Consider the following 13,696-nt stretch of genomic DNA (forward strand, 5'->3'; position numbering starts at 1 on the left):
AGGTGCCTGTGTTTCAGATCGTGTTAGTGGATTTGGGGGCGGAGCTATCAAGATAAGGGCGTTTTTGTGATTTCATCATGTATAAAATGACAGTAATTACTCTTTCTCAAACTGAGCTCAAGTTAATAATCTCAAAAACTCAAACATAACTGTAAGAATATCTTCTAAATACAAGTTTAACAGAACATGAACAAGTCTCCTTCATTCTTCCTGCTCTAAAACATATAAATAATTTAAACTGTCCTAGGTGATTCCCATAAAAAAAGCATGCTGGGAATTAGAAATCCCCTACTGTATGTATTTGTGCACAAGATTAGGCAGTGAATAAATGTTCAGTGATTATTTTGCATTAGCTTGTTTAAATCGAAGCAAATTGAGCAAAAATTATATATTTTTTTCTAAAGGTTAGTTTGCCAACAAACAAAGGGTTGCCCCTGCTACTAGTTTTCTTCAGAATTACATTTTTTTTGAGGATTTAAATACAAGAAAACACTATTTCAGTCATAATGTTTAATTCTCTAATTATTTGTGAAATTTACAAGCAATTTACTAGTATTTCTTAAACGTGTGAATTTTCTTTCTAAATAAAAAAAATATTTTATTACAGATAATGGAACATTAATGCTCTATTTTATTTAATAAAAAAAAAAAAAAAAAATCTAATTCTTTCTAATTATTCTTGTCCGAACATTTCTCCTTTTGTATTCCACAGAAGAACACGACAGCATTGAGATTCGTCGAAACACGAGGCGGGGTGAGTAAACTCTGTGACAAGTGAACACAACAGGTCTTGTTTCAACAAGAAAAAGGTTTATTAATTGAAAGACAAGCCACAAATTTAAGAAAACAACACTAATAAGCTAGCCTGAGCTCAAGTCTGAAATATTCAGAAAAAACAAACTACATGTGTCTTGGATAATTCCTATATTTTCCTCATATTGACACACTAAATGTTAATATATCATTTTATAAATATAAAAGTTCCCCAGTTTTTGTTATCCTTCATGTAAAATACACAATACAAATCACTCTACACTTATTAGTAAGCTTTTACCAATTTTCAGAGGATATAATTTACTAAGAGGTAACACACAAAAAAAGAAAAAAAAAGAAAAAAATACATATGTACTGTATATGTAAGGTACATCATCCAAATAAAACAGTAGAGAGAAGGGGATGAAGGTGGATCACAATTTACACTTTCAAACATATCTGTCATTAAAAGTAAGGGACTGTAAATAAATATCCTTCCATTTTTATCTCAATATTTACATCTAGGACTTTGTTCTGAGTTTTCCCTCAGAGTACCACGATGCTTGTGCTTGCATTTGAACGCGCTACAGCAATGCCACGACTCACTACGTAAACAGTCAAATGGCACTTAAAAGCCCCCCGAAAATAAGACCACATTGAAACCAAGCGTGTCACTCTACGCACAAGAGAAAGAAAACTCGTGATGACGATGATAGTGCAGTGGAATCCCAATATAGTTCTGTTCATGTCATCAGGTTTGGGTGCCTTTAAACTGGGGTGTGCATATGTGTCTCAGCTGAGTGTGGCATGATGGGATACGAGCTCCGTTGGCTTGTACTGGTTCTGGAGGTCTTGGTGAAATCAAAGGCACTGAAGTCTCTAGTCAGTGAAGCTGCCTTCACGCTCCTCAGGGCTTGATATGTCGATATCAGAAGAAGGGCAAGTTTCTTTTCCTAGAAAAGCTTGCATTGATATCCAGAGTAAGGTTGCAAGTAGGCGGAGCCAATTTAGTGTCAAAAAAGAAAGAGAAAAGCACAGGCAAGACGTGGAAATATGAATCTTTAACTGCGTTTTGGCAAACTTTGAGTAGAAACAGGCATGTGGTTCTGAAATCAGCGCATTGAACGGTTCTGTACTTTCCGGCACGTCGTCCAGAAGAAACGGAGAAGCGAATTCGTGATATTCTAGCAGCACAAGAAAAGGCATGCAAGACCAAAGAAAGCACTTTGAGTAGTGATCAACACATCTACCGAACTATCCAATAGTGAAGAGCCGTCTGTGGTCCAGGCACAGAGACAGGGGGCAAAACAACGGAGAACGCAAATCAAGTACAAAAAAACCATAACAATCTGTAGAAAACCTGCTGGTTATGGTTCAGAAGGTGCCGGTCACAGATTGCACACGTAAATATAAACCACGATTATCAGAACCTTGGACGCGTCAGACTGAATCCGGATGGGTTTCACTTTTAAAAGTTTATCCTCGTTACAACCACGTTAAAATTAAGATTCATAACACATTTCCATAAAAAAGATGCATAAAACGTACTTGAAATAGCGCGCGCACAGTCAGTCATTGAAAATAAACTCAAGTTTTAGTGAAGAAAATAACGCTTTTTTCCCCAACTACAAAAATTTTCCAGTGTTTTCCATAATAGTCGAGCAGTTTTGACGACGGGTCGAGTACAAGACGACTTCATCCGCGATCACAGCAGGTTAACATCCTCATTCCCAGTTCACAGTAATCAAACAGCAAACAAAACTAAACAAACAATCTAGATCTAGTACCAAATGAAACTCCACCCATCTATACATGCAGATTAAAAAATAAACTAATAAAATCATAGTTCTCCCCAGCTAACGTTCTCAGAACAGAAGTTATGAACAAACGTTCTTCCAGCAACGTTAATAAAACGTTTATTCTGCTCTGTAATAATATTACCACAAAAACATTTATGCATTGTTCTTGCAAGTTTTTTTCTTAAACGTTTCAGTTGGACGTTCGTCTAACGTTTTTTTTTTTTAATGTTACTTGTTTCAGAACGTTCAAAAGTAACGTTACCACAACGTTTGTATAACCAAGAAAAAAACTTTTTTTTTTTTTTTAAAGAACAACGTTTTCATAACTTAATATGAACATTAGCGAAATGTTCTTGGAACGTATTTTCGTTAGCTGGGACGTTTATGAAACAAAAACAGTTTTGTAAAATCATCCTGGCGTAAATCACAATTTTTACGTAAATGTTTTTAAAAACAATTCATACTGAATGAGACCCAGTGTATAAACTCATCTTCATCATCATCATCATCATCATCATCATCATATACTTCTATACCAATATAGATATTTATCAACTTTTGGTCCACGATACAGTGACTTTTTGTGATTTTTGGAGGGCAACCGATGTGAAATTAAAATGACGGGTCGGCAAAGAAGAAACACATTTTGTGTTTTTTGTGAGGTAGGGCGACAAGATACACACGTAACACACACCTCGGCCAAATTCACACTCTCGCACACACACACACACACACGGGCCTTGACGTCGGATAGGGAGCGATAATCGAGCGACAGATCCTGAACGTGATCAAGAGTCGGATCACTAAGTCCAGTGGCAGATGTCTACGCAAGACTATGAATATTCTCTGGTTGTCAGTGCAAACCTTCACCAGTTCAGACGAAATGAAAAGCTGTTGTTTTGGGTTAAGGCACTAAGATGAACCCGAGGTACATAAAATCCCTGACATTCGCTCTGCAACGAGAGGCAACGAAGGACAGCCGGTTGTCTCTCACTCTTGTGTTTTTTGGTCCAATCGGTACAAAAAAACCCAGACCCACGACACGGTTCGCACATGCAGCATATTATGTACAACGACAAACACTCCTCCTCAAGCTACCCAGCGACTACATCTACGAACAGAAGGCAATTGGAAACACTCAGACTGCAAAGTAAAGACGGTGAAAAGGCAAGCTCATTACGTGTCTAAGCCTGCTTGGGTTATAGCAGCACAGTTATACAGCGAGACCTTCCCTAATCACACAGCACACAGTTCAACAGCACACGTTTGGCCAATTACATGTTCTAAACAAAAGACTGTAAACAATGACCAGTACAGTAATAGAGAAGTGATAAATATAGTGACTAGTAGTAGGCAAATGGTATTTTCCAGAATTAACCTTTCCCTGGCTTGGATTTGAGTTCTAGAATAAAACGTTTTCTATGAACTTCAGGGCTTTAAACGTTACAATCAGCATCTCGTCAAATCCGTATATTGATTTAGTAGTTTATGGGACCTTTGTGTCGTGTTTTTCCATGGTGTCTCGCAGACAGATGTAGAGATGGAGACAGAGCGACACGCGTCATAATCTGAAAACCACACGCCCACACCCGTCTCCGTTGACTCTGTGTCGTGTGAAGCTGCCTACTTGTCATTTGTATAACAAAAAACAAAACAGCGTCTGAAAGCTGCTATGTGACGAGATGTACAGCAAACAAGCTTAAAAACCCCAGAAATAAGTTTTTATAAGCTGCCGACCCCAAAAAACGGATATAGTGGATATAGGCTGGAAGGAATGGGTAAATCCTGACACTCAGAATGCACTGAAAATACATCAAATATTCAATTCAATTCACATTTATTTGTATAGCGCTTTTCACTATACACACGTGCACTTTCTGTAAAGCTGCTTTGAAATGATGAGTCCACAGAGGAAACTAACTTATCTATTTCAGAAATGTACATATACAAATCAGTTAGCTGAAAATGTATTCATTTAAACAATGTAATACTTTAAGAGATATAATGAGCTCACTGAAGTAATGAATACGTCAGTTTTATATATTATATTTCTGTAAGCTAAGCTATTCTGTCGCCGATTACGTTTGAACCAAGTTAGTTCTCAGAGTAATATATCACGTTGCTCTGTCTCAATTAGCCTGTATCCACTTTTGTGTCTTTAAACCAAGCGTGCCGCACAAGCCCTGAAAAGTGAAGCCAAAGCGTCTCGATCGCCCCCCGGTGGCTGGTCCTAGTATAGGTCATAAGCCCCGCCTCCCCGTGTTACTCAACGGGACGTGAGACCAACTAAACAATTAAATTACACTTCAAATATCTTTTTTCTTTCATTTGCTGTCATTTTTATCACGCTGATGTAAATTTCAAGTGTCTGTTTAAAAAATAAGTTTGTTTTTAGTTAGTTACGTGACGCTATAAAAACGGTGGTGTGACGTCATGATTGACAGCTGTGATTGACAGGTTCTAGTCACTGAAGCACCAACGGACATTTTTTTCGGGATTGAGGAGGATTGAGGAGATTGTGTTTACTTTATTTTAACAAGCCTCTTGTCGTACTGCAATCAATTTTTTAAAAAGTGCATTCTGCGAGATTGAGGGCGGGGCCTTGATTTTGCGGCTTTACTTCCTGCTCACTCCTGCGCAGGTCTGGCCCCGAGATCGCTACTGCGCAGACTCAAGCCCCAAGATGTCAGCGCCATATCGGGACACTGGCGGCTTCAGTTCTCGCCAATGGAAGAGAGCGAAGGGGCGTCGTCCATCTTTTTTTACAGTCTATGCTTTAAACGCTCGTTTTTGGGGTCGACAGTTTATAAAAACTTATTTCTGGGTTTTTTGGCTTGTTTACTGTACACCTCATCACATACCAGTATACTTTTAGACATTGTTTTGTTTTTTAAGTCAGAAATGACAAGGAGGAAGTTTCACACGATATAAAGTCAATGGAGACGGTTGGATCGCCCCCCCCCCCCCCCCCCCCGGTGTGGGCGTGGCCTAAATGCTCTCGGCCTCTATGGGACTGATAGAGATGGATGGGATGAGAGGGAAACGGATAGGCTTTCACACCGAGGCGTATGTGTTTCCCACGTGGCGGATGGTGCTGGTCCCGGTGGAGCCGAGCATGTGTTCGGTCGGGGGTAAAGCGCTGAGCATGCTGGGATTGACGACTCCCACCACAGCGCTGGTGCCGTCCTCCATGGCTCCGACCTGAAGCACCTGAATCACCTCAGTCTCCGCTTTCTCCCGCTTCGCTAGAGGCTCGTCCGACTCCTCGATGTCCTCATCCAGATCGCTGTCCATCTCGCTCACGTCATCTGTCGGACATCACAATGTTGCTTTCAGTTAAAAGGCACGACATTTTCAATTAAGAGGCACACAGTAATTTTCAAGAACCTTTTCATTCAGTGTTTCAGGGCTCGAAATTAAGCCTTTTCATGTGCTTATCCAGGTGCTTTTTTTGTGTGTTGTAAATCTAATTTATTCTGAAGAAATTTTCTCATCAGCTTTGACATATTTAAATCTGAATATTTATGATGTTTACCTTTATAAAGGGCTTTTTTTATTATTAAATATTTTTAAATTCTTAAATTTGATCAATAAATTAAATTAGAATAATAAGACACTGAAGGGCTAAATTCAAAAATTACGACTGAATGAAATAATGTTCTGAGATTGTTTTAAATATTTTTTTGAATATACAAATAAGGAAAGTTGGAAAGAATCTTGTAAACGCGAAACTAAACCACCAGTAGGTGGCGGCAGGTGACCGTCTTAATGAGCAAGTCATTGAGTCATTCGTTCAAATGATTTGTTCAAATGACTGATTCGTTCAGGAATAAGGCAGTTGTTGTAATTGAATCTTTGACTCCACCGATTCGTTAAAAAGCTGAATCATTCTGAGGCATTATGGTTCTGCCATGATCTTTGTTTGGAACTATTTTTGCTGCTAAAATAGAACAAAAACAATCAATATTGTGTCTAAAATGTAAGTGACTTAATATTAACTAGTTTATTGAACTGTCGTATGAAATCAGTGTCACATTTTCAATCGTAATGGTGTTCAGCACTCTTGGTCGGGTGATGTTGCTTAACTGTATCATGTTTTATAAATATAAAAACACATTTTGAATGTTTACCGCAGTGTTAACTGAGTTTCTGTGTGTGAACTGCACTCATTCGTTTCCATTTCTCCTCATGAGGCTGTGAGAGCCTCAACAACACAACCTTGTTACCGTCAGTACATTATATATATTATACAGTATTATTATTCACTATCAATCGCCACTTACGCTAAATTAATGCAGAATCATTCGCATTTTGGTGATTTCCTTCAAAAAATCCTCTTGTCCCGGGTAATAGTTAATGTTGATCCCTATCCTGACAGTCAAATCCTAGACAACTTCCTTCTACTTTTACTACTTCTCTGCTTTCACTATTCCTTAATCTCTCTCTGTTCTAGCTTGCACGATTTTTGAAACTTTGTATTACTAGCACTTCTCGTGTTTATTGTCTCTTTAAGATGAATCGCTTCTATTGTTCAGTCGCTTTGGATAAAAGCATTCATATAGCAGAGACGGTCTTATGATGGAGGAACACCATCAGAACAGTGTTTTTACAGTAATGGGTCATCCAGCATCCAGCAATAGTCTCCTACTGGTCTAAAGTGCCTGGGCTTATTAGCCTGGATTGTAATTGCGTAACACTGTAATGAGTCTCAGCTTGCAGTCCGAGCTTTGGCTAGCTTACCTTTGTCGATGTTGGCAGGTGACATTGTGTTCAGGTCCTGAAACTGCAGAGGCACAAAGACATGGCGATTAGAGAGAAAGACTGACGTCACAGCACTTCACTGCTCATGCTGAGCTAAACACACGTTACCTCTCCCATCACCCCGATGGGCGTCTCTCCCGTGGCCTGGGCCACTCGGTGCTCCACTAGGTAGAACATGTACTCGTCGTACAGCAGTCGGATCAAGTGGAAAGAGCCGAAACTTGCAGCGCTGCGAAGGGTCAGATCTCTGATGACCATAGAGCTGTAAGAGTCCGATTAAAAAACGGGCAAGTTGAAAGTTCTGTTGGCACTTTGCTCTAAAGGCCCACAAACTGATGTCATATAAACCAAAATCAGGCGAAAATTAAGTTTGTTTGGAGTTCTTTCCGCTCTGGCTAGTAAACGCCTTCACTACCATTGGTCCGTGCTGTAACAAGTGGGTGTGGCTCTGAGGCTCCGCCTACTTTGATTTATTCTGAATGTTCTGATCCAATCTGACTTCTGACCTGTAATGCTGCCTGAATCATAATCACACACTCTTCGCTCGTTGGCCAGAGGAGAACTGAGCGACTGAGCCTGGGTTTCTCCCAAGGTTTTCCTCTCCATTCTGTCACTGATTGGGAACACTTAATATTCAACAATATTATTGCTCTGCCTGCACTGACACCATTATATGAGAACTGAACTGAGCTGGACGATGACATCACGGTTTTCTCCAGAGCGGATATAAAATGAACGGTTCATTTGGTTGGTCTCAGAGCAATTACACACCAGAAGGAGATCTAGGGATCATGCAGATTCCAGTATGGAATAGGGCTGGGCAAAAAAATACATTTTTCAATTAATCGTGTTTTTTTATTAATTTATTTTTTTATTAATGTAGTCGATTCAAAATCGATTCTCAAAGGCCACGAATAGATTTTCTTTTCCATATTTATCTACACTGAACAAAATTATAAACGCAACACTTTTGTTTTTGCCCCCATTTTTCATGAGCTGAACTTTTTCTATGTACACAAGGCCTATTTCTCTCAAATATTGTTCACAAATCTGTGTAAATCTGTGTTAGTGAGCACTTCTCCTTTGCCAAGATAATCCATCCACCTCACAGGTGTGGCATATCAAGATGCTGATTAGACAGCATGATTATTGCACAGGTGTGCCTTAGGCTGGCCACAGTAAAAGGCCACTCTATTCTGACTTGTCCAATTTTCAGCATCAATTTTTCATCTTGCATCAAAATCCTGCCCATTCATTGTATGCATTTGAAATATAGATTTGGGTTTTAATGTACCTAAAAAATAATATACTAATAATATAAAGTTTAATATACAGGTTTGTGGCTCTTAATTTCTTTTATTAATTAACCACTTGTAAACTTATGTTCACTGTTCTTTTTTATAAATATAGGATTTGCATTAAATCTATATTTATTGAGTCGAATCGGAAATCGAATTTAGAATCTAAATAGAATTGGAACATCTGAATCGATACCCAGCCCTAGTATGGATTCAACGCACACAATTAAGGCAAGCATTGAAACGTTCTTGCCTGTAGAAGGACCACTTGAGCAGGAACTGGCGAGCCGCTTTGGGGAGGGAGGGTTTATCCTCGAACGGCTTGAGGACTTCGGTGACCACGTTGTCCAGCCAGGCAGCCCATTGCTCCAGCGAGCTCTGCTGCTGAAGGGTGGCCTTGAAGTCCTGCTCGAGGCGCTGAACGACACCCTCCTCACACTGGCACACCCACGAGGCCTGCTCCTGTACCACACCAGCACAGGCACAACATCACAACACTGGATCTGCTCAGTGACTTTTACATGCAGATTATTGACTGAAGTGAAAGCACTTCAAAAGATTAAAGTATGAAAGTTTAGATTTACTGTAAATCAAATGTACTGTACTAAAAAAAAAAAAAAAAATGTTTACTATAATATCAAAGCCATATATTTAACCAAGTTGTGCTCCAAATTTGAAATTATCACAAAAATTAAAGTTCCTTTGACATTTTGTTTAGGCGCTGTACCAAAAATAGCCACCGGGTGTATCCAACATTCCATTGAATTTTTTTTAAATGCATTTTCCTGTAACAAATTAATACATTTCTGTCCAAATATCCCTTCTATCACCAAATACGGAACCTCGAGACTCAGACCTTTCCGACGACATGTGTTTTGTCAAGATTTAAAAAAAAAAGATTTTGATTAAAGTAGTTAAAATAAATTTTGTAATATGAAACCTGACGACGCCCACTAGGGGAGGAGCCAGCTAAAATAATTTAAAGTACTGTTTTCCATGGTAACGCAATGTCCAATTTCAAAATGGTTTTCACAGGATGAATTGAGTTCGTAAGCTTTCGAATAATGCCTAATTTATGATGATTATTAAAATATGTGATACAAAAAAAATTAACCGTCTAGCAAGACAGTGACCATTAAGGGGTTAAAGATGCCATATTTTGTTTTTGGTCTCTACTAGAACAGGTTTTCCTGCTTGAATGTTGATTATTTTCCTCATATTCTCCATTGTTGCGGCTCCTCTCTTCCCAGTCTGTCAGTAACGCTCTGCTTAGTCTCTATGAAGCCCCTCCCTCTGGGGCGAGTGACATGAGGGCGAGCAACTGGCTCATTTTTGGGACGGATGCCATGGATCATGTGACGTACCTGCACGTTGGCGAAGTCCACACGGTTGAGGTCGCTGAGCATCTGGTTGATCTGTGAGGTGTTTTGCAGGACGGCACGCGCGGCCTGGGCCAGGTGGTTCAGAGATGTGTATCTGCGCAGGGTCTGAGCGAAGGCACTAACAGCAGAAACCTGCGCAAGACAAGACCCACTCTTAGGGGATGGCCACGGACGGCGTTCATTACCAACTGCTTCAGTTTGCAGTAATGCGGTAAAAACGCTGGTAATTGTCTATAGAGTGTGTATGCATGTGACGTCACCGTCGGCCGGAGTGACTGCGGTTACACACACTGAGTGGCAGAAACACTGTGTGCATAATTGCATGTTTTTAAATAAACACTGACAAAAAAACTACACCAGTTTTAGTGCTGGACGATATGATGATATATATAACATTGATATAAGTGATCACATGGATTTAGACCTATATTGTGTTTATATAAAGCGTTCACAGGCAAATTGGCTTTGTTTTTCCCCGGCGTTGAAATCAGGCTCATATAAATGTCAGGAAACACGATTCCTGCTTCATGTCAATATCCATGATCACTGGATCTGTGGTAAGTTGTAAGGAACACTATATCGAGTCCAACCTTTAGTTTAAACTGATAATCGTGTGTTTTACTGGCGTTTCCACAGTTTCCTCTATTAACTCCAGTCACTCCGCAGCTCTTCTGCCACTCGGTGTTCCTGCGAGACACTGATGTCAGTGCAAACCCTCTGCACTCTCACCTTGGTCTGGATCATCCTCTGGGGAATGCTGCTCATGGCGTTGGTGAGCCAGCCCTCAAGGCTTTTGGCAAAATTACGGATGGCTTGAGTCAAGGCACCTGTCGAACGCAGATGGAGATTTAGATTTACACCAAAGATACGGTCATTTAATATCATCAGAAACTCCACAAGAGCTCCAACGAGAGGGACAATCTCACAGAACCAGAATCAGTCTGACATACTTTCAAGCTAATCCTGACCAAGAGCCAACCAATAAGAAAAACGTATTTGCTTGGGCGATATGGATGGGCGATACAATTGAAATTCATTTATATGCATCACTTAACTGTGTCAGTGATTCACATATCCAAATAGTAATTAGGCTTGCCACTACACCAAATTGTTACAAAATGCTGTTCTTTATTCATCAAATAATCCTAAAAACTGCTGTTTTCAACACTGATAATAATCATAAATGTTTCTTGATCATCAGATCCTCATATTAGAGTGATTTCTGAAGGATCATGTGACACTGAAGACTGGAGTAATGATGCTGAAAATTCAGCTTTGATCACAGGAATAAATTACACTTTATATTCACATAGAGAACAGATGATTTACACTGGAATAATATTTCACAATATTTTTTGGTTACACTTTATTTTAAGGTGTCACTGTTACAGTGTAATTATATATTTAAGTACTGAGTGATATTAAGCAACTACATGTACTTACTATAGGGTTAGGGTAGGATTAGGACTTGGTTGAGGGTTAGTTGCATGTAATTATGCATAATTTACTACGGTAATTACATGTTACATATGTAACAAGGACACCGTAAAATAAAGTGTTACCTATTTTTTTTTTTTTTGTATTGTATTTTTGATCAAATAAATGCAGTCTTGGTGAGTAGATGAGACTCCTTTTAAAAACACAAAAAATCGTACCGATCTCAAACTTTTGAATGGTGTGTATATTTTAAAGAAAATCTCAACTGACTGTTTATTTACTTTAATTTTGTAGCATGTGTAACTTTAATCGCCCATCTCTTAATATAAAGTTGGACATACATGTCCAACTTTAATTGCATTCGTACACTCACGTTCAAACCCAAACCCGAACCCTGCACTGCAAAAAATGCTTTTCTTTCTTTAGTAAATGCATCTTGATTTAAGAATGTTTAGATATTTGTGGAAACAAGACAAAAATACTAGAGGAGTAAAATGCCATAAGATATTATGTCGTCTTTTCTAGGGAAATAAATAAATAATTAAGAGGGTTGTTGCTTACAAAAAGCAAAATGATCTGCCAATGGGGTCAGAAAAATAATCCTAATTCAAACAGAAAAAATATTATTTTTCTTACCCCATTGGCAGATCATTTTGCTTTTTTTAAGCAACAACCCTCTTAATTATTTATTTATTTCCCTAGAAAACAAGACATAATATCTTATGGCATTTTACTCCTCTAGTAAATGCATCTTGATGTAAGAATTTTTAGATATTTGGACTGGACACAAGACAAAAATACTAAGTAAGAAAAGCATTTTTTGCAGTGTGATACAAAAAGCATGTTAATGAATCGACTCACTAGGAATGGGTCTCAGAACGTCTGGGATGAGGATCTCGACGAGGGCCTGATACATCAGGTGATCACATGTGTTCATCCACTTCAGCACATCATCGTTCCGGCAGAGCAGGATCAGTGTGTTGCTCGGCAGACGGCCCTCGATCTCGCTCACGCCACTGCGTTAACGACAGTCACATCTCAGGAATCCTGTGTTTGATCTACTGAGCTTGAAGAGGTGATCGGGGTCACGTACCTGTTTTCAGTGATGGTGACGCCCTCTACGGTGTTGGAGGGAGAATAGCGCCAGAAAGTCTGCCACAAGTTCTCGATTAGATTGAACTGAAGGTTCACCACTACGTCCAAAATGGCCTGCGTGTGAAAATGACCACAACACCTTTACACTGTAATTCAACAAGACTTAAAGGAATGGTTCGGAGTAAAATCAACCTAGGGTCCTTTGCACCATGACCTCGAGCCAAACACCCCCCAGAAGCCTTTTTCCCTTAGTTGAACATTATTAAAGTTAGAGTTTATTTAGAGAAATCAGCCGGATGGCTTAGTGCAGGCGCTAACGGATCCTAGGCTGTATCTGGTAAATTACCGCACTAATAATGCCCAGAATGGTACCAAACTTCTACAGTAGTATAGGTTCTGTACTCATAAAACGAGGCATTGGAAAGTTTGTAAGTACATCAGGACTTTATTTAAATAACACTTGCCTGATGGCTAATGCTACTGCTAACCCGGACGTCGACGTCACTTCCGTGATTTGGGAAAAGCCTGTAAAAGTCCTGCAGAAAGCGGTGCATAAGGATGTAGTGTAACGACGAATTATTATTTTTTTTCGAAGTGTTGACAAATTAGTGTTAACTAATAACTGTTATAAACTGGTACTACCAACAAAATATTAGTGCATTCCTGGAACTGGGCGTCGTTACACTACATCCTTATGATCGCTTTCTGCCAGGACTTTTACTGGCTTTTCTCAAATCATGGAAGTGACGTCGACGTCCGGGTTAGCAGAAGCATTAGCTGTCAGGCAAGTGTTCTTTAAATAAACTCCTGAAGAAGAGCCAGGACATTTTTTAATATAACTCTGACTGTGTTCGTCTGACAGAAGAGTGTCATATACACCTAGGATGAGTTCAGGGAGAGTAAATCATGGGCTAATTTCATTTTTGGGTGAACTATCGCTTTAAGCTGAGAACTGGACTGTAACTAGCGCCCTATGAAACCCTCATCCTTCCCTCGGCTTCTGTAACAAACCCTTCCTTCGCGGGTCAAAATGACCCGAAGCCCTCAAATTATACTTATAATTAATTCTAGATGCATTCACTAGAGGAGTAAAATGCCATAAGATATTCTGTCTTGTTTTCTAGGGAAATAAATCAAAATTAAGAGTTGTTGCTTAAAACAAGTAAAATTA

General features: G+C 39.3%; 1 protein-coding gene across 2 annotated transcripts in view; it reads right to left on the reverse strand.

Moving 5' to 3' along the window:
- Positions 1 to 764: 764 nt before the first annotated feature.
- Positions 765 to 13,696, reverse strand: part of rfx3 (regulatory factor X, 3 (influences HLA class II expression)) — a gene marked incomplete at its 5' end in the record, with an annotated part of 46,440 nt that continues 33,508 nt past the window's right edge. For both annotated transcript variants that reach the window (XM_079860748.1, XM_079860747.1), the window contains 8 exons: positions 765 to 5,860; positions 7,293 to 7,335; positions 7,422 to 7,575; positions 8,865 to 9,073; positions 9,976 to 10,125; positions 10,723 to 10,820; positions 12,292 to 12,446; positions 12,524 to 12,639. In XM_079860748.1, the coding sequence (XP_079716874.1) occupies positions 5,607 to 5,860; positions 7,293 to 7,335; positions 7,422 to 7,575; positions 8,865 to 9,073; positions 9,976 to 10,125; positions 10,723 to 10,820; positions 12,292 to 12,446; positions 12,524 to 12,639 (1,179 nt within the window). In that variant the 3' untranslated portion in view covers positions 765 to 5,606. The remainder of the gene's footprint in view (positions 5,861 to 7,292; positions 7,336 to 7,421; positions 7,576 to 8,864; positions 9,074 to 9,975; positions 10,126 to 10,722; positions 10,821 to 12,291; positions 12,447 to 12,523; positions 12,640 to 13,696) is intronic.

Source organism: Squalius cephalus (genome assembly GCF_949319135.1).
Source record: "Squalius cephalus genome assembly, chromosome: 24".
NCBI lineage: Eukaryota > Metazoa > Chordata > Actinopteri > Cypriniformes > Leuciscidae > Squalius > Squalius cephalus.